Here is a 21,531-nt window from a genome sequence, read left to right as displayed (position 1 = left end):
CACTCACAGAGTTAATATTACTACACTACAACACTCACAGAGTTAATATTACTATACTACAGCACTCACAGAGTTAATATTACTATACTACAGCACTCACAGAGTTTATATTACTACACTACATCACTCAGAGTTAATATTACTATACTACAGCACTCACAGAGTTAATATTACTACACTACAGAACTCACAGAGTTAATGTTACTACACTACAACACTCACAGAGTTAATATTACTACACTACAACACTCACAGAGTTAATATTACTATACTACAGCACTCACAGAGTTAATATTACTATACTACAGCACTCACAGAGTTAATATTACTATACTACAGCACTCACAGAGTTAATATTACTATACTACAGCACTCACAGAGTTAATATTACTACACTACAGAACTCACAGAGTTAATATTACTACACTACAGAACTCACAGAGTTAATATTACTACACTACAGAACACTCAGAGTTAATATTACTACACTACAACACTCACAGAGTTAATATTACTACACTACATCACTCGGGTTAACAACACAGTGTAGAGGAATCTGACTCTTCTCTGTAACCAGACAGTGAATGCAGTAGGGACATGTACTACATGACCAAAGTATGTGGACACCTGCTCATCGAACATCTCATTCCAAAATCATGGACATTAATATGGAGCTGGTCCCCCCCATTGCTGCTATAACAGCCTCCACTCTTCTGGGAAGGATTTCCACTAGATGTTGGAACATTGCTGCTATAACAGCCTCCACTCAACTGGGAAGGCTTTCCACTAGATGTTGGAACATTGCTGCTATAACAGCCTCCACTCTTCTGGGAAGGCTTTCCACTAGATGTTGGAACATTGCTGCTATAACAGCCTCCACTCAACTGGGAAGGCTTTCCACTAGTTGTTGGAACATTGCTGCAGGGGACATGATTCCATTCAGCCACAAGAGCATTAGTGAGGTCGGGCACTGATGTTGGGGGATTAGTCCAGGCTCACAGTCGGTGTTCCAATTCATCACAAAGGTGTTCGATGTGGTTGAGGTCAAGGCTCTGTGCAGGCCAGTCAAGTTCTTCCACACCGATCTCGACAAACCATTTCTATATGGACCTCGCTTTGTGCACGGAGGCATTGTCATGCTGAAACAGGAAATGGCCTTCCCCAAACTGTTACCACAAAGTTGGAAGCGCAGTATCGTCAATGTCATTGTATGCTGTAGTGTTAAGATTTCCCTTCACTGGAACTAAGGGGCCCGAACCATGAAAAACAGCCCCAGACTATTATTCTTCCTCCACCAAACTTTACAGTTGGCACTATACATTGGGGAGGGTAGCATTCTCCTGGCATTCGCCAAACCCAAATTTGTCCGTCGGACTGCCAGATAGTGAAGCGTTGCTTCCAGAGGCAGTTTAGAACTCGGTAGTGAGTTTTGCAAATGAGGACAAACGATTTTTACACGCTTCAGAACTCGGCGGTCCCGTTCTGTGAACTTGTGTGGCCTACCACTTCGCGGCTGAGCCATTGTTGCTCCCAGACGTTTCCACTTCACAATAACAACACATACAGTTGACCAGGGCAGCTCTAGCAGGGTAGAAATTTCACAAACTGACTTGTTGCAAAGGTGGCATCCTATGAAGGTGCCACGTTGAAAGTCATTGAGCTCTTCAGTGAGGCCATTCAACTGCCAATGTTTGTCTATGGAGAGTCCATGGCTCTGTGCTCGATTTTATACACCTGTCAGCAACGGGTGTGGCTGGAATAGCCAAATCCACTAATTTGAAGCGGTGTCCACATACTTTTGTATATATAGTGTACTGTATATCTCTTCTGCTTTATAAGTTCTGTCTTTATGAATACTTCATTGATTGTATATATAAATGTCTAGAGTTTACTCTCACCATGTGCTATCTGTTCCAGTGTTTTAATAAGATCATAGAAGTCACCATACCCCACCATACCCCACCATACTCCACCATACTCCACCATACTCCACCATACTCCACCATGCCCCGCCATGCTCCACCATACTCCACCATACCCCACCATACTCCACCATACTCCACCATACCCCCCATACCCCACCATACTCCACCATACCCCACCATACCACACCATACTCCACCATACTCCGCCATACCCCGCCATACTCCACCATACTCCACAATACCCCGCCATGCTCCACCATACTCCGCCATACCCCACCATACTCCGCCATACCCCGCCATACCCCACCATACTCCACCATACCCCGCCATACCCCACCATACTCCACCATACCCCGCCATACTCCACCATACCCTGGTATACTCCGCCATACCCCGCCATACCCCACCATACTCCACCATACCCTGCCACACCCTGGCATACTCCTCCATACTCCTCCATACCCCACCATACTCCACCATACCCCACCATACCCCGCCATACCCCACCATACTCCACCATACCCCGCCATACCCCACCATACTCCACCATACCCCGCCATACTCCACCATACCCTGGTATACTCCGCCATACCCCGCCATACCCCACCATACTCCACCATACCCTGCCACACCCTGGCATACTCCTCCATACTCCTCCATACTCCTCCATACTCCACCATACCCCGCCATACTCTACCATACTCCTCCATACTCCACCATACTCCACCATACCCCACCATACTGCTAACCCTGTCACTGTCTCTCAACTCTCCCTTACCTCTTACTCACCTGTCCCCTACCTGTCCCCTCCCTGTCCCCCAGGTGAAATCTGGGTTCAGAGGTCGTTGGGTCTGGACTTTGAGGACACTCCCCGACTCCGCCTGGTAGTGAAGGCTGAGACGGCTTCGTCCAGCTCCTTCATGGCCGTTAACCTGATCCTGCAGGACATCAATGACAACTTGCCACGCTTCCAGCTCCAGAACTATGTAGCCTACATGAGAGAGGCCCAGGGTTACGACATGCCAATCATACAGGTATGGAGGACACTAGCAGGCAGACACACACACACACACACACACACACACATGCACACTCTCTCACAGGAACACACACTCACTCTCCCGCTACTTCCTGTCTCATCTGTCAGGTGGTGGCAGAGGACGTGGACCAGGGGCAGAACGGTCAGGTGACCTACTCTATCCAATCATCAGGAGGCATGAGCGGCCTGTTCAAGATCGACCCTGTCACAGGAAGCATCACCACCGCTGCCATCATGGACCGAGAGATCTGGACTCAGACCAGGTGAGGGGATAATGGTGTGTGTGTGTGGCAGAGAGATCTGGACTCAGACCAGCTGAGGGGATAATGGTGTGTGTGTGTGGCAGAGAGATCTGAACTTAGACCAGGTGAAGGGATAATGGTGTGTGTGTGTGGCAGAGAGATCTGAACTCAGACCAGGTGAAGGGATAATGGTGTGTGTGTGTGTGGCAGAGAGATCTGGACTCAGACCAGGTGAGGGGATAATGGTGTGTGTGTGTGTGGCAGAGAGATCTGAACTTAGACCAGGTGAAGGGATAATGGTGTGTGTGTGTGGCAGAGAGATCTGAACTCAGACCAGGTGAGGGGATAATGGTGTGTGTGTGTGTGGCAGAGAGATCTGGACTCAGACCAGCTGAGGGGATAATGGTGTGTGTGTGTGGCAGAGAGATCTGAACTCAGACCAGCTGAGGGGATAATGGTGTGTGTGTGTGGCAGAGAGATCTGGACTCAGACCAGCTGAGTTGCGCTTTAAATAACAGATCAAGGTTTGCTTCATACCTACGACTGTGCACAGCCCAATACAGCCCAATACAGCATAGCCCAGCCCAATACAGCCCAATAGAGCCCAATAGAGCCCAATATAGCCCAAGACAGCCCAAGACAGCCCAATACAGCATAGCACAGCCCAACAGAGCCCAACAGAGCCCAATACAGCCCAGCACTGCCCAATACAGCCCAATACAGCCCATCACTGTCCAATACAGGCCAACTGAGCCCAATACATCCCAGCACTGCCCAATACAGCCCAATACAGCCCATCACTGTCCAATACAGGCCAACTGAGCCCAATACATCCCAGCACTGCCCAATACAGCCCAATACAGCCCATCACTGTCCAATACAGGCCAACTGAGCCCAATACATCCCAACACTGCCTCCTCTTTTTCTCTTTCTTTTAAAATTCCATCCCTTATTTCTAAGGCTGATGAAAGGATCTTATTTGTTCTAACTTTATGTCTTTGATATGTGGTTGTAAGTTGCTATGGATAAGACCATCTGCTAAATGACTAAAATGTACATGTAAAATGTATTTGTAGTCACTCTTGTGCTGTGTGGCTTAGAACTACAGTAGTCTAGCTCAGTGGTTCTCAAATCCTCTCTTCGGGGACTCCCAGACGTTTTCACAATGTTGGTTGTTGCCCTGAACTAGTTCACTAGATTCACCTTATCAAGAGATTGATGATTAGCGGACGAGTTACGAGTTGCATCACGTGTGCTAGATGTGGAATATAAAAAGAAATAAAATGCATCGAACGGCTAGGTGTCCCTGAGGAGAGGTTTTGGTTCAAACTCTACCAGGTCCTGATTTACTGCTGTCTTCCCCTTCTATCTGATTCTTCATCCACCTCATGTCCCAGGTCTTAATCAGTTCCTGATTATAGGGGAAGAATGGGGGGGGGGGGGGTGGGAAGCAGTGGATCTGGATGCAACGTGTAGCTAGTGTATGAATGGTGGAGAAGAGAGGAACGTACAACCTCAACCTCAGACCATCACACTGAGTAACGACCCTCAGACCATCACACTGAGTAACGACCCTCAGACCATCACACTGAGTAATGAACCTCAGACCATCACACTGAGTAATGAACCTCAGACCATCACACTGAGTAATGAACCTCAGACCATCACACTGAGTAATGAACCTCAGACCATCACACTGAGTAATGAGCCTCAGACCATCACACTGAGTAATGAACCACAGACCATCACACTGAGTAATGAACCACAGACCATCACACTGAGTAGTGAACCTCAGACCATCACACTGAGTAGTGAACCTCAGACCATCACACTGAGTAATGAACCTCAGACCATCACACTGAGTCATGAACCTCAGACCATCACACTGAGTAATGAGCCTCAGACCATCACACTGAGTAACGAACCTCAGACCATCACACTGAGTAACGAACCTCAACCTCAGACCATCACACTGAGTAATGAACCTCAGACCATCACACTGAGTAATGAACCTCAGACCATCACACTGAGTAATGAACCTCAGACCATCACACTGAGTAATGAACCTCAGACCATCACACTGAGTAACGAACCTCAGACCATCACACTGAGTAATGAACCTCAAACCATCACACTGAGTAATGAACCTCAGACCATCACACTGAGTAATGAACCTCAAACCATCACACTGAGTAATGAACCTCAGACCATCACACTGAGTAACGAACCTCAGACCATCACACTGAGTAACGAACCTCAACCTCAGACCATCACACTGAGTAGTGAACCTCAGACCATCACACTGAGTAATGAACCTCAGACCATCACACTGAGTAACGAACCTCAGACCATCACACTGAGTAATGAACCTCAAACCATCACACTGAGTAACGAACCTCAGACCATCACACTGAGTAGTGAACCTCAACCTCAGACCATCACACTGAGTAACGAACCTCAGACCATCACACTGAGTAACGAACCTCAACCTCAGACCATCACACTGAGTAATGAACCTCAGACCATCACACTGAGTAACGAACCTCAGACCATCACACTGAGTAACGAACCTCAGACCATCACACTGAGTAGTGAACCTCAGACCATCACACTGAGTAGTGAACCTCAACCTCAGACCATCACACTGAGTAACGAACCTCAGACCATCACACTGAGTAACGAACCTCAGACCATCACACTGAGTAATGAACCTCAGACCATCACACTGAGTAATGAGCCTCAGACCATCACACTGAGTAATGAACCTCAGACCATCACACTGAGTAATGAACCTCAGACCATCACACTGAGTAATGAACCACAGACCATCACACTGAGTAACGAACCTCAGACCATCACACTGAGTAGTGAACCTCAGACCATCACACTGAGTAATGAACCTCAGACCATCACACTGAGTAGTGAACCTCAGACCATCACACTGAGTAACGAACCTCAGACCATCACACTGAGTAACGAACCTCAACCTCAGACCATCACACTGAGTAATGAACCTCAGACCATCACACTGAGTAACGAACCTCAGACCATCACACTGATGATTGTTTTGTTTTGTCTTGGCGAAAGGCTGGTCGTCACAGCGACGGACAGGGGCAGCCCGCGATTGGCCGGTTCGGCCACACTCACAGTGATCATCGTAGACCTCAACGACAACAGTCCAACAATCCCTCTGCCCCGGGAGGTCCGCATTCCTGAGAGTGAGTCACCTTTGGCCTTTGACCTGTACGATGATACGTTCATATAACATCTTTATATCCAATAGGCCACTTTACGTAGCACAGGACTCGTGTACAGGGCATTCGGAATGTATTCACGACCCCTTGACCTTTTCCACATTCTGTTACGTTACAGCCTTATTCTAAAATGTATTAAATATATTTTTCCTCTCATCAATCTACACACAATACCCCATAATGACAAAGCGAAAACAGGTTTTTAGAAATGTTTGCAAATGTATTAAAAATAAAAAACTTTTTTACATAGGTATTCCAGACCTTTTCCTACAACTTTATTGGTATTTAGGGTATTTTATTAGGATCTCCATTAGCTTTTGCAAAAGCAGCAGCTACTCTTCCTGGAGTCCACACAAAACATGAAACATAATAGAGAACATCAGTAGACAAGAACAGATCAAGGACAGAACTACATACATTTTACAAAAGGCCACGTAGCCTACATATCAATACATACACACAAACTATCTAGATCAAATAGGGGGAAGGCGTTGTGCCGTGAGGTGTTGCTTTATCTGTTTTTTTAAACCAGGTTTGCTGTTTATTTGAGCAATATGAGATGGAAGGGAGTTCATTGCAATAAGGGCTATAAAATATAAAATATATATATATATATATATATAGAGTCCACCTGTGGTACATCCACCTGTGGTACATTCAATTGAGTGGACATGATTTGGAAAGGCACACACCTGTCTACATAAGGTCCCACAGTTGACAGTGCATGTCAGAGCAAAAACCAAGCCATGCGGTCCAAAGAATTGCCTGTAGAGTTCCGAAACAGGATTGTGTCGAGGCACAGATCTGGGGAAGGGTAGCAAAACATTTAAGCAGTATTGAAGGTCCACAAGAAAACAGTAGCCTCCATCATTCCTACATGGAAGAAGTTTGGAACCACCAAGACTCTTCCTAGAGCTGGCCACCCGGTCAAACTGAGCAATCGGGGGAGAAGGACCTCAGTCAGGGAGGTGACCAAGAACCCGATGGTCATTCTGACAGAGCTCCAGAGTTCCTCTGTGGAGATGGGAGAACCTTCCAGAAGGACAACCATCTCTGCAGCACTCCACCAATCAGGCCTTTATGGTAGAGTGGCCAGACGGAAGCCACTCCTCAGTAAAAGGCACATGACACCCCACTTGGAGTTTGCCAAAAGGCACCTGAAGGACTCTCAGACCATGAGAAACAAGATGGAACTGTTTGGCCTGAATGCCAAGCGTCACATCTGGAGGAAACCTGGCACCATCCCTACGGTGAAGCATGGTGGTTGCAGCATCATGCTGTGGGGATGTTTTTCAGCGGCAGGGACTAGGAGACTAGTCAGGATCGAGGGAAAGATGAACGGAGCAAAGTACAGTGAGATGCTTGATGAAAACCTGCTCCAGAGCACTCAGGACCTCAGACTGGGGTGAAGGTTCACCTTCCAACAGGACAATGACCCTAAGCACACAGCCAAGACAACGCCAGAGTGGCTTCAGGACAAGTCTCTGAATGTCCTTGAGTGGCCCAGCCAGAGCCCGGACTTGAACCCGATCAAACATCTCTGGAGAGACCTGAAAATAGCTGTGCAGCAACACTCCCCATCCAACCTGACAGAGCTTGAGAGGATCTACAGAGAAGAATGGGAGAAACTCCCCGAATACAGGTGTGCCAAGCTTGTAGCATCATACCCAAGAAGACTCTAGGCTGTAATCGCTGCCAAAGGTGCTTCAACAAAGTACTGAGTAAAGGGTCTGAATACTTATGTAAATGTGATATATATATATTTTTTTTATATATATATATATATATATACACATTTGCACAACAAATAAAAATATCTTTGCTTTGTCATTATGGGGTATTATGTGTAGATTGATGAGGGGGAAAAAAAATATTTAAGCAATTTTAGAATAAGGCTGTTACATAACAAAATGTGGAAAAAGACAAGCGGTCTGAATACTTTCTGAATGTACTGCACGGTATATCCTAACCCTTCAACACTCTCAGTAACATGTCTCTGTCTCCTATCCATTCCTCCACCCCCCTCCCATCCCTAGACACCCTGATCGGCACAGAGATCACCTTGGTAACAGGTAATGACGTGGACTCCAGCCCGGCCCTGTCCTACAGCCTCCAGCTGGACGGGTCGTCCCAGGGGAAGTTTGGGATCCACCGCTACAGTGGAGGTGTGTCTCTGACCGCGCCTCTGGACTACGAGGACAGGACCTGGTACACACTGACCGTCATGGCTACTGACTCCCAGCACCAGACTGAGGCTAATATCACCATACTGGTGGAGGACGTCAATGATAACGCTCCTGTGTTCACACACGATCTATACCAGGTAACTGTTAATCAATCAGTTCATTTATCAATCAGTCAATCAATCAATTCACACGTTACGGCGTTCACACACAATCTATACCAGGTAACTGTTAATCAATCAGTTCATTTATCAATCAGTCAATCAATCAATTCACACATTACGGCGTTCACACACAATCTATACCAGGTGATGATCAATCAACCAATCAATCTAACAATCAATTGGTCCACCTTCATAACCCCACAAACACCAAGCTATTACTAACTACTATTACTACTAACTACTACTACTACTACTACTAACTACTACTACTAACTACCACTACTACTACTACTAACTACTAACTACAACTACAACTACTACTAACTACAACTACTACTAACTACTACTACTACTACTACTGCTACTACTAACTACAACTACTACTAACTACTACTGCTACTACTAACTACAACTACTACTAACTACTACTGCTACTACTAGCTACAACTACTACTAGCTAAAACTACTACTACTACTAACTACTGCTACTAACAACTAATACTAACTACTACTAACTACTAATACTACTACTGACTACTACTAACTACTACTAACTACAACTACTACTAACTACAACTACTACTAACTACTACTACTAACTACTACTGCTACTACTACTAACTAATAATACTACTACTAACTACTACTACTGCTACTACTAACTACTAATACTACTAATAACTACTACTACTGCTACTACTAACTACTAATACTACTACTAACTACTACTAACTACAACTACTACTAACTACTACTGCTACTACTAACTACAACTACTACTAACTACTACTGCTACTACTACTACTACTAACTACTAATACTACTACAACTACTACTAACTACAACTACTACTAACTACAACTACTACTAACTACTACTACTACTACTAACTACTACTGCTACCAACTACAACTACTACTGCTACTACTACTACTACTAACTACAACTACTTACTACTACTACTACTAACTACAACTACTACTAACTGCAACTACTACTAGCTACTGCTACTACTACTACTACTAACTACTACTAACTACAACTACTACTAACTACTACTAATAACTACTGCTACTACTACTGCTGCCACTACTACTACTACTACTTACTACTGCTACTAACTACTGCTACTACTACTACTAACTACTGCTACTACTACTAACTACTACTACTACTAACTACTACAACTACTACTACTAACACCTACTACTAACTACTGCTGCTACTACTACTACTAACACCTACTACTAACTACTACTACTAACTACTACTACTGCTACTACTACTGCTACTACTACTGCTACTGCTACTACTAACTACTGCTACTACTACTACTACTAACTACTGCTACTGCTACTATTACTACTACTACTACTACTACTACTACTACACAAAAACATTTAGTTATATCTTAGAAGTAACATTTGTTCTCATAGCAGTAGTTTGTTTTATAACAACAAGATATTGTCCAGTTCCTGTATGGTCTGTTTTCCTCCGCAGCTGTAATAAAGGAGAGAAGGGGTCCTTGTCCCCTGGTCTGTAGTGAAGGAGAGAAGGGGTCCTTGTCCCCTGGTCTGTAATAAAGGAGAGAAGGGGTCCTTGTCCCCTGGTCTGTAGTGAAGGAGAGAAGGGGTCCTTGTCCCCTGGTCTGTAGTGAAGGAGAGAAGGGGTCCTCGTCCCCTGGTCTGTAGTGAAGGAGAGAAGGGGTCCTTGTCCCCTGGTCTGTAGTGAAGGAGAGAAGGGGTCCTCGTCCCCTGGTCTGTAGTAAAGGAGAGAAGGGGTCCTCGTCCCCTGGTCTGTAGTAAAGGAGAGAAGGGGTCCTCGTCCCCTGGTCTGTAATAAAGGAGAGAAGGGGTCCTTGTCCCCTGGTCTGTAGTGAAGGAGAGAAGGGGTCCTTGTCCCCTGGTCTGTAGTAAAGGAGAGAAGGGGTCCTTGTCCCCTGGTCTGTAGTAAAGGAGAGAAGGGGTCCTCGTCCCCTGGTCTGTAGTAAAGGAGAGAAGGGGTCCTTGTCCCCTGGTCTGTAATAAAGGAGAGAAGGGGTCCTCGTCCCCTGGTCTGTAGTAAAGGAAAGAAGGGGTCCTTGTCCCCTGGTCTGTAATGAAGGAGAGAAGGGGTCCTCGTCCCCTGGTCTGTAGTAAAGGAGAGAAGGGGTCCTTGTCCCCTGGTCTGTAGTAAAGGACAGAAGGGGTCCTTGTCCCCTGGTCTGTAATAAAGGAGAGAAGGGGTCCTCGTCCCCTGGTCTGTAGTAAAGGAGAGAAGGGGTCCTCGTCCCCTGGTCTGTAGTAAAGGAGAGAAGGGGTCCTTGTCCCCTGGTCTGTAATAAAGGAGAGAAGGGGTCCTCGTCCCCTGGTCTGTAGTAAAGGAGAGAAGGAGTCCTTGTCCCCTGGTCTGTAGTGAAGGAGAGAAGGGGTCCTCGTCCCCTGGTCTGTAGTAAAGGAGAGAAGGGGTCCTCGTCCCCTGGTCTGTAGTAAAGGAGAGAAGGGGTCCTTGTCCCCTGGTCTGTAGTGAAGGAGAGAAGGGGTCCTTGTCCCCTGGTCTGTAGTGAAGGAGAGAAGGGGTCCTTGTCCCCTGGTCTGTAGTGAAGGAGAGAAGGGGTCCTCGTCCCCTGGTCTGTAGTAAAGGAGAGAAGGGGTCCTCGTCCCCTGGTCTGTAGTAAAGGAGAGAAGGGGTCCTCGTCCCCTGGTCTGTAGTGAAGGAGAGAAGGGGTCCTTGTCCCCTGGGTGTTTATCTCAAATGGCACCCTATTCGCTAAACAGTGCACTATTTTTTACCCATAAGGCTCTAGTCAAAAGTAGTGCACTATATATAGGGAATGGGGTTCCATAGGTCTCTGGTCTAAAGCAGTGCACTATATAGGGAATAGGGTGCCATAGGGCTCTGGTCTAATGTAGTGCACTACATAGGGAATAGGGTGCCATAGGGCTCTGGTCTAAAGTAGTGCACTATATAGGGAATAGAGTGGCAATTTTGGGACAACGCCTTGGTGTTACAGTAGATGTATGTCCCCACGTCATCTGTTGAAAGGGGCAGGAGAGAGGGGCAGGAGAGAGGGGCAGGAGAGAGGGGCAGGAGGTGCCCACTAAACATGTCAACCAGAAGGCGTTTACCTCTCCAGTTCTTCACACCTAGTTAAACTTGATAAACAGCGGGGAAAATTAGCTTCTCAAGGTTATAGCTCCCAGGACACTCAGGATGTATTAAAGCACCTGCACACACATATACACACACTAGCACACGTATGAATGCAAATGCAGGGACACACACCACACACCCCCCCCGCCGCGCGCACACACACACACACACACCCCCCTGAGGGGGGTGATAAAAGTCAAGTCTAATCACGACTGTGTCGTTGGGTTGGGGAAACGTTAATATGAGCTCATTACGTTTACTATTGTAAACAGGATATGACTTCAGCTTTACTGCAGATTAACAACAAAACAATGTTTACAACTGTAGACAAGATATGAATTTCACTTTTACCACAGGCTAACAACAACATAATTAAACATTGTTGTGTGTCCCAAATGCCACCCTATTCCCTATATATAGTGCACTACTTTAGACCAGAGCCCTATGGCACCCTATTCCCTATATATAGTGTACTACTTTAGACCAGAACCCTATTGCACCCTATTCCCTATTTATAGTGTACAGTCCCCTTAGGGCTCTGGTCAAAACTAGTGCACTTTGAAGGGAATAGGGTGCCATTTGAGACTCATCCGTTTCCTGTACCTTTAAATTTCCCTCTCTTTACTGACAGTCCTGTCTATTTTCATCCTGTAGTTGAGTTATCAGGAACTCAGTTTCACCAGAGGAGGTGGTATACCTTCTATTTATTTGGTTAGATTTATGTTGAATGTTGTGTTGTTGTGTTGACTATTATGGGGTGTTAAAGCTGTGTCTGTGTTTCCCAGGTAACACTGCCAGAACATTCCCCGCCAGGCAGTCCCGTTGTCACGGTGACGGCGACTGACCGCGATTCGGGGGAGAATGGAAAGGTCACCTACACAGTGACGTCATCAACGCACGGTGGCTTCTACGTCGACCCCAGCAATGGTACGGGATTCAATTCTCTTTCCTACAGTTCACACACACACACACACACACACAGAACAAAGACACATTACTGTTGTTACCACTGCCGTGCTGTTACCATGGAGAAACTATCTTCTGTACGGCAGGCTGTTGTTGTATTCTGACGGCAGGTAGTTTAGCAGTTAAGAGCGTTGAGCCAGTAACTGAAAGTTTGCTGGTTTGAATCCCCGAGCCGACTCGGCACAAAAATTAGTCGCTCCGGATAAGAGTGTCTGCTAAATGACTAAAATACACATTTTAAAAGGACTGAATAGGACTGGCGTATAGGTGAAGTCCAAGTGAATGGGTTTCAAACCTATGTTTTATTCAAAACTTTTCAAATTATTTATCTTGTCTCCCGACAGGCACCCTGTTCATCAGGGAGAGGGCAGAGTTTGACCCAGAGAACCCGTCTGTCAGCGTGGTCATCGCAGCCTGTGACGGGGGATCCCCGCCCCTCTCCTCCGTCACCACAGTACAGGTCCAGCTATCAGACGTCAACGACAACGCTCCTGTCTTCCACCAATCAGAGTACAGGTAGGTCACAGCGCTCCCGTCTTCCACCAATCAGAGTACAGCTAGGTCCCGTCTTCCACCAATCAGAGTACAGCTAGGTCCCGTCTTCCACCAATCAGAGTACAGCTAGGTCCCGTCTTCCACCAATCAGAGTACAGCTAGGTCCCGTCTTCCACCAATTGAAGTACAGGTAGGTCCTGTTTTCCACCAATCAGAGTACAGGTAGGTCCTGTCATCTACCAATAGGTGGCTGTCATCTTTTTATCATGATAAAGGGTAGATCCTGCACAGATTCATTGGCTTTCAGCAGTTTCTGTATCTAGCATATGCTGGCATGTTTCAAATGAGTCTGGTTACTCTATAGATATATGAAGCTAGTTACTCTATATATATATATATGAAGCTAGTTACTCTATAGATATATATGAAGCTAGTTACTCTAAAGATATATGAAGCTAGTTACTCTATAGATTTATGAAGCTAGTTACTCTATAGATATATGAAGCTAGTTACTCTATAGATATATGAAGCTAGTTACTTTATAGATGTATGAAGCTAGTTACTCTATAGATATATGAAGCTAGTTACTCTATAGATATATGAAGCTAGTTACTCTATAGATTTATGAAGCTAGTTACTCTACAGATATATGAAGCTAGTTACTCTATAGATTTATGAAGCTAGTTACTCTATATATATATGAAGCTAGTTACTCTATAGATTTATGAAGCTAGTTACTCTATAGATATATGAAGCTAGTTACTCTATAGATTTATGAAGCTAGTTACTCTATAGATATATGAAGCTAGTTACTCTATAGATTTATGAAGCTAGTTACTCTATAGATATATGACGCTAGTTACTCTATAGATATATGAAACTAGTTACTCTATAGATTTATGAAGCTAGTTACTCTATAGATATATGAAGCTAGTTACTCTATAGATTTATGAAGCTAGTTACTCTATAGATATATGAAGCTAGTTACTCTATAGATTTATGAAGCTAGTTACTCTATAGATATATGAAGCTAGTTACTCTACAGATATATGAAGCTAGTTACTCTATAAAATAATTTAACCAGGCAGGTCAGTTAAGAACAAATTCTTATTTTACAATGACGGCCTACCCCGGCCAAACCCTCCCCTAATCTGGACGAATTGTGCCCCACCCTATGGCACTCCCGATCACGGCCAGTTGTGATACAGCCTGGGATCGAACCAGGGTCTGTGGTGACGCCTCTAGCACTGAGATACAGTGCCTTAGACCGCTGTACCACTCGGGAACCCTTTAGGGCCCTATAGATACATGCAGCTAATAAATACTATGCATGTAAATGTAACATATAATATGTTAATGTTAAGTGTTACCAATTCATTATTATTCTGATCCAAATGATTTATTCTGATCATTGTGTTTCCAGGGCGACGGTGTTGGAGGACTCCATCCCCGGGGCGACCATCCTGACCCTGGAGGCCATGGACGCTGATTTCTCTCGGGACAACTGCGGCTTCGACTTCACCATTGCCAATGGCAACACTGGGAACGTCTTCCAAATCGAGAGCAGCGTGCGCTTCCTGGAGGGGCGGGGCTTCCAGACCGTAGGGACCCTCCTATTGGCCGAGGTGCTGGACTTCGAGGCCGTGCCCCTCTATAACCTGACGGTGGTGGTGTCGGACAGAGGGGTTCCACAGCGAAGTTCTAGTGTTGCCGCGGTGATAACCGTTGGTGATGTAAACGATAACCCGCCGGCGTTCGGCAGGGCGGAGTACGCTGTGTCACTGAGTGAAGGAGCGGGCGCCGGGACAGAGATAATACGACTCACTGCCACAGGTGAGGGAATAGGCACACACACACACACACACACACACAAATATACACATTGACCGCCTCAGGTGATGATAAATAATTACACTATGGAGTTAGAAATTAAAACGGTGGAGAGGAGATGGGGGGTGAAAATGAAGACCATTTTTTTCCTGAAATATCTCCGTATCTTTATATCGTTCTTGTTGTGCAGCTGCAAGCATCTGTTTGTTTTATTATGACACTGTTAAATGCTTTTCTTTCTGTCTTTCTCTCCCCCCCTCATCTCTCCCTCCATCTCTCACTTTCCCCAGACCCAGACTCGGCCCCCAACGCAGAGGTCCAGTACAGTATCAGCTCAGGCGATGAGATGGACCTGTTCACGATCGACCAGTGGACCGGGGCGCTGCGGTTACAGCGACAGCTCGACCGCGAGCACCAGTCCTCCCACGTGGTCATCGTCCAGGCCTCGGATGGCCACGGTCACGTTGCCCTGACCCCGATCAGCGTAGAGGTCAAAGATGTGAATGATAACAGTCCGTTCTTCCCCATCGAGACTCTGATGGCTAGCATCAGAGAGAACCAGCCGGTCAACTCAGCCGTGACCATACTCCACGCCATAGACCACGACACTGGGATGTACGGCCAGCTGAGATACTACATGGTGGAGCGAGGTCAAGGGTCAGGAGTTACAGGGCGAGAGGCCTTCACCGTGGACCAGAGTTCAGGAGAGGTCAGGGCTAAGATGACTTTTGACTTTGAGAAGGTCAACTCATTTAATTTCGTTGCTCTGGCGATGGACGCCGGTAACCATTCGGCCACGGTGACGGTCCAGGTGTACGTGACCGGTGAGGATGAGTACGACCCACTCTTCATCTCCCCAGAGTTCTCCTTTGAGGTTCCAGAGGGGGCGAAGAGGGGCCAGAGCATTGGACAGGTCCAGGCAAACGACGAGGACGGAGGTGTAGACGGTATCGTCCTCTTCTCGCTCCCAAGCTCCTCCCTGTACTTTGACGTCAACAAAACAACCGGGGTGGTTTTCCTCAAGATGGACGGGTCTTCTAGTCGCAGCAGCAGCAGCGGGTTAGGGGGGCGGTCCAAAAGGGAGACCAGGACCATGACTCTGGACGTTAACGCCCACAGCCCTCTGGATACGTCCCGGGTCACCACGGCCCAGCTGACCATCGATGTGACCAACACGTCCTTCGGCCTCGGGGCAGACCTCAACGTCCTGCTGATTATCATCATCGCCGTATCCCTGGGGGTTGTCGTGCTACTGGTGGTCATGGCTGTGGTCATTTTCCTGATCAAGTCAAAGAGACGCAGGAAGAACAAAGGACGGGACAACAGTGCCGTTGCCTCGGGAACCAGTCTGCAGAAACTGGACGATTCCAAATCTGGAGGATCTGAGAGGATCTATCATCAGACGTTACCAGGGTACGCCGGCGACCGAGGTGGAGCAGGGGCCGGGCCCTACCCCCGGGGGGGTTCCCTTGACCCCTCACACTCCAGCGGGCGTGGCTCAGCCGAGGCGGCGGAAGACGACGAGATCAGGATGATCAACGAGTACCCACGCGTAGCGTCCATCTCCTCGTCCATGCAGGAGCACATCTCAGCCCGCGGGCCGGACTCTGGCATCCAGCAGGACGCTGACCAGCTGTCGGACATCTCCTGTGAGCCGGCCGCCCTGGAAGGAAGCACCTGGTTCAAAGGCAAGAAGCTGGGAGGGAGTCTCAGTGGAACCATGCTGTCTGGACAGCTACCTGTCTACAGAGACGAGCTGGGAGGAGGGTACCTAGGGGTGGGGAGGGGACTCAATATCTCCCATCCTAAAGATTACGCCTTCCCAGAGGACGGGAAGCCCTCGGTGGACGGGTCTCTGACAGCCATAGTGGCCAGTGACGAAGAGCTAAGGGGCAGTTATAACTGGGACTACCTGCTCAACTGGTGCCCTCAGTTCCAACCACTAGCCAACGTCTTCACAGAGATCGCCAGGCTCAAAGACGAGACAGCCCCACAGAACCAGACCAACCCACGCCAGCCCTTCCAGCCCAAAGCCAAGACGGACCCCAAGCCTCGCATCGACCCACCGCCCCTCATCACCGCCGTCGCCCACCCTGGGGCCAAGTCCGTCCCCCCGAAGGTCCCTGTCATCGGACGCACCTTCCCCCACCTGGCCACCTTACGACGGTCCCCCATCAGCCACGAGGGCTCCATCTCCTCAGCAGCCATGTCCCCCAGCTTCTCCCCCTCTCTCTCCCCCCTCGCAGCCCGCTCCCCCGCCGTCTCCCCCTTCGGAGTCACCCAAGGCCCCTTGACCTCCATGATCAGTACCAGGGAACCTTCGCTGGACCCCGACCACGAGATGAGGATCTGAGGATGAGGTTGTTTTAGGGTTTTTACAGACGTTTCTATAATTTATGTTTTATCATATGACAAAGTAAAGGGTGCTGAGATCTGGATGTTATATCAGCTCCTATGACACGTGAGGAAGTTGAAGGAAGTGTTTTTGGCTTTAGAGACATGTTTCTCTGATGTAGTTTTTTTTTAAATAATCTGACAATGTGATTGGTTCTCAGATCCTGAGCCTTATATCAGCTCCTAGGACAGATGAGGAGATGAAGGAAGTGTTTACGGCTTTAGAGACATGTTTCTCTGATGTAGTTTCTCAGATGAGTTTTCGGCCATATTTCTTCATAACGGAAGAGGAATATAGTGTGGGAACATTTTGTATTTGTGCGACCGAGTGATTGCCAAGATGATGCTCAAGAAGATGTGAGAGGTCACATTCACCCTCTTTTCTGAAGGGGACATGTGGATTATCATTTTCTACAGGATGTAATTTCTCACCCTATGACCTAGATATCTCTCTATGGAGAGGTGGACCATGTTGTGGGGTTGGGGGAGGTTAGCATTGACAACAGACCAGCCCTCTCCTCCCCCACTTGTACATCATGACGCAGGCCTCTGAGAATTGCCACAGGGTTAGGAGATTACCCAACCTCTCGGCTTCGAACAACCATGACTTGGATCCAACCCTGCAGCTGCAGACTGACCCTCCCTGCAGACAGAAGGTCCTCAGTAGAGATAAACTGACGTATCGGCTGCAGACTGACCCTCCCTGCAGACAGAAGGTCCTCAGTAGAGATAAACTGACGTATCGGCTGCAGACTGACCCTCCCTGCAGACAGAAGGTCCTCAGTAGAGATAAACTGACGTATCGGCTGTAGACTGACCCTCCCTGCAGACAGAAGGTCCTCAGTAGAGATAAACTGACGTATCGGCTGCAGACTGACCCTCCCTGCAGACAGAAGGTCCTCAGTAGAGATAAACTGACGTATCGGCTGTAGACTGACCCTCCCTGCAGACAGAAGGCCCTCTGTCATGAAGTCTGTAGACACAGTAGATTTTCAGTAGTTTTCAGGTCACTCCTCGCTGGCTGGTCAGAGAGATAAAGGATTCCACTATTCCTCTCTTTGACATCCGTCTCTTTACGTTCTAGATCTCAATTAAAGACTTCAGTATTCCGTTGTGGTGGTCTCACAAACAAAATGGCTGCTTTCAAAATGGCTGACGTTTCCCCTTCTGTGGATCCAATGGACCAAGTACACGTGTGTTGAAAAATACATTATAAACTAGCCAGTGTTTTGTACATTGGAAACGGGGACTGAGGCTAATGTTTTCCTTTGTTGCTACGGAAGACGTATTATTTTCTTTTGGTTGTATTTTTTATCTATTTTTATATTGACCTTTGATTTCTGATTTGAAATGCCAGGATATCGTTTCATTCTATTTAGATATATGTATATTTGTATGTATGTGTATGTACGCTAGCCACATTATCTATGTGTTTTCCTGTCATAGATTTTAGAGCCACCGTCTTGTGTCTTTGTGGACTCGTGACATTTGTGACGTGAGTGAGTGGGGAACATTTTGTGTTTTGATAATTATTTATATGAAGGAAATTAACTGTTGGCCATGTTGACAGCAGGCAACCACGTTCACTTTTCACCATGCTGTATTGTATCTGAAAAAAAAAAAAAACGTTTTTTTTTTTTTTTTTTTTTTGTCAAAATGAAAATCTTCTCAAAATCCCGGCAAAGACGATCAGAGATCATTGGTCACTGCCTTCAAACTCTGTCACCAAAACCAGACCTGTCCTCCTTGTTAGTAAACTGTTATAACTGATATGTAGCGGAGGTGAACCCGGACTCACGGTTCTTGTGATGGAAATCTGTGTCACCCCAGGTCCAAGAGGGAATGTCCTCTTGGCTTAACGATTAAGATGTTGGTTTTCCATGTTGGAGACCAGGGTTCAGATCCCGCCTGTGACATATACACTAGACTCAGTATAAGTAAACTGGCTTACACTGCAGAACACATTCTCTCTGGAATTAATGGAGAATTCCATTTCCTGTTCACCTCTTGTGTCTTTTGTATGAAGTGCTTCCGGCTCAACACAAAGGTCAATGATGTGATGTCATCGCTCCGTATGATGACTTGTAACTGTGAAGTGGTTCAACTTCGTACCATAGAAATAGAATGCATAGAACATAGATTGTAGAATGGTTAGAAGGGTTTACACAACTACTTTTAAAGGTAGCAGCACAATAATTTAACTTCAATTAGACCTGTCACGCTCCCAAATGGTTGCTTTCAAAATCAACATACTGTGTGTTCTATCTATGCATTCTATTTCTATGGTTTCAGTGCTACAGTTCTAGATCTGTTGTTAGATGTATTTTACCAGGAGGTAGGGTAGGTATAGAGGAGGTTATTCAGGGTCCATGTGTTTCTCTCATCACCACACCCTCTGTGTCCTCTCTGTGTCCTCTCCACGCTCCCATTGTTTGGGCTCTGTCCTGGACATCTGTTAACCTAGCAGGCCAGAGGCACACAGCTTTACCGCAACACTATATGTATCCCAAATGGCACCCTATACCCTGTATAATGCACTACTTTTGACCAGAGGGTTCTGACCAGAGAGTTCTGACCAGAGGGTTCTGACCAGAGGGTTCTGACCAGAGAGTTCTGACCAGAGGGTTTCTGTTCAGAGTTCTGACCAGAGAGTTCTGTTCGAGAGTTCTGTTCAGAGGGTTCTGTTCAGAGAGTTCTGTTCAGAGAGTTCTGTTCAGAGGGTTCTGTTCAGAGAGTTCTAACCAGAGGGTTCTGACCAGAGGGTTCTGTTCAGAGGGTTCTGACCAGAGGGTTCTGTTCAGAGAGTTCTGTTCAGAGAGTTCTGTTCAGAGGGCACTATATAGGTAATATGGTGCCAATTGGGACACACAGACTGTCTTCTCCAGTATTACCCTTCCTGTTGTTTAGTTCAGTCTGTGTTGAGTCAGTAAGGGGTGATCAGCAGCAATGTAATGCTCTCCTGTTCCTCACATGCTGCTTTCAAATCAACTGGGAACTCGGATCCTCGGAAATCTCAGACTTTCGAATTCAGTGCGTTCAAAACAACTGCGAACTCTTCAAAAAAAACATCTCCGATTGCGGAAAAATTGTTTTGAACGGTTATACAACTTAGAATTCCAAGTCAGAAACTCGGGCATCTTTCTAGAGCTTTGACTTTCCGACCTGAAGATCACTAACGTCATGATTTTACATAGGTTTTTTTTCCCCCGAGTTACCAGTTGTCTTGAATGCACCATAAGGGATAGTTTGGTTAACTCTGCTGTGCTGCATGCCTAATGATATAATTTTACCATACCAACAACTGTCTGCTTGCCTCTCGCTAACCTGCCTCTAACTCTGTCAGCCCACTAAACGGGCGGCAGGAAGCCTGGTGGTTAGAGCGTTGGGCCACTAACCGAAAGGTTAACCCACTGTTCCCCGGTGAGCCGTCATTGTAAATAAGAATTTGTTCTTAACTGACTTGCCTAGTTAAAATAAAGGTTACATTTAAAAACATGGGAGGAATCCTGGCCTCTCACTAACCTGGTCAGACCACTAAACATGGGAGGAATCCTGGCCTCTCACTAACCTGGTCAGACCACTAAACATGGGAGGAATCCTGGCCTCTCACTAACCTGGTCAGACCACTAAACATGGGAGGAATCCTGGCCTCTCACTAACCTCGTCAGACCACTAAACATGGGAGGAATCCTGGCCTCTCACTAACCTGGTCAGACCACTAAACATGGGAGGAATCCTGGCCTCTCACTAACCTGGTCAGACCACTAAACATGGGAGGAATCCTGGCCTCTCACTAACCTGGTCAGACCACTAAACATGGGAGGAGCCTGGCTTCATGGCAGCAGACCGTCAACACAGTGCCATTGTGTCGTCTCACAAACATATCTGAGTTGTAACGCCTCCATGT

The 21,531-nt window shown here is 46.7% G+C and overlaps 1 protein-coding gene across 1 annotated transcript in view; it reads left to right on the top strand.

Annotated features, from left to right (window-relative positions):
* dchs1b (dachsous cadherin-related 1b) overlaps window positions 1-21,119 on the top strand; it is a 249,121-nt gene extending 228,002 nt beyond the window's left edge. Inside the window, 8 exon segments of the mRNA XM_082957589.1 lie at window positions 2,748-2,959; window positions 3,073-3,227; window positions 6,294-6,424; window positions 8,497-8,783; window positions 12,725-12,866; window positions 13,250-13,421; window positions 14,824-15,233; window positions 15,521-21,119. Coding sequence (XP_082813715.1) covers window positions 2,748-2,959; window positions 3,073-3,227; window positions 6,294-6,424; window positions 8,497-8,783; window positions 12,725-12,866; window positions 13,250-13,421; window positions 14,824-15,233; window positions 15,521-17,583 — 3,572 coding nt within the window. The 3' untranslated portion in view covers window positions 17,584-21,119.
* Window positions 21,120-21,531: the final 412 nt, after the last annotated feature.

The sequence above is a fragment of the Salmo salar genome, chromosome 11 (assembly GCF_965601325.2).
Source record: "Salmo salar chromosome 11, fSalSal1, whole genome shotgun sequence".
NCBI classification, from domain to species: Eukaryota; Metazoa; Chordata; class Actinopteri; order Salmoniformes; family Salmonidae; genus Salmo; species Salmo salar.
The sequence above is the reverse complement of the archived record's forward strand: the minus strand, read 5'-3'. Positions and strand labels throughout refer to the sequence as shown.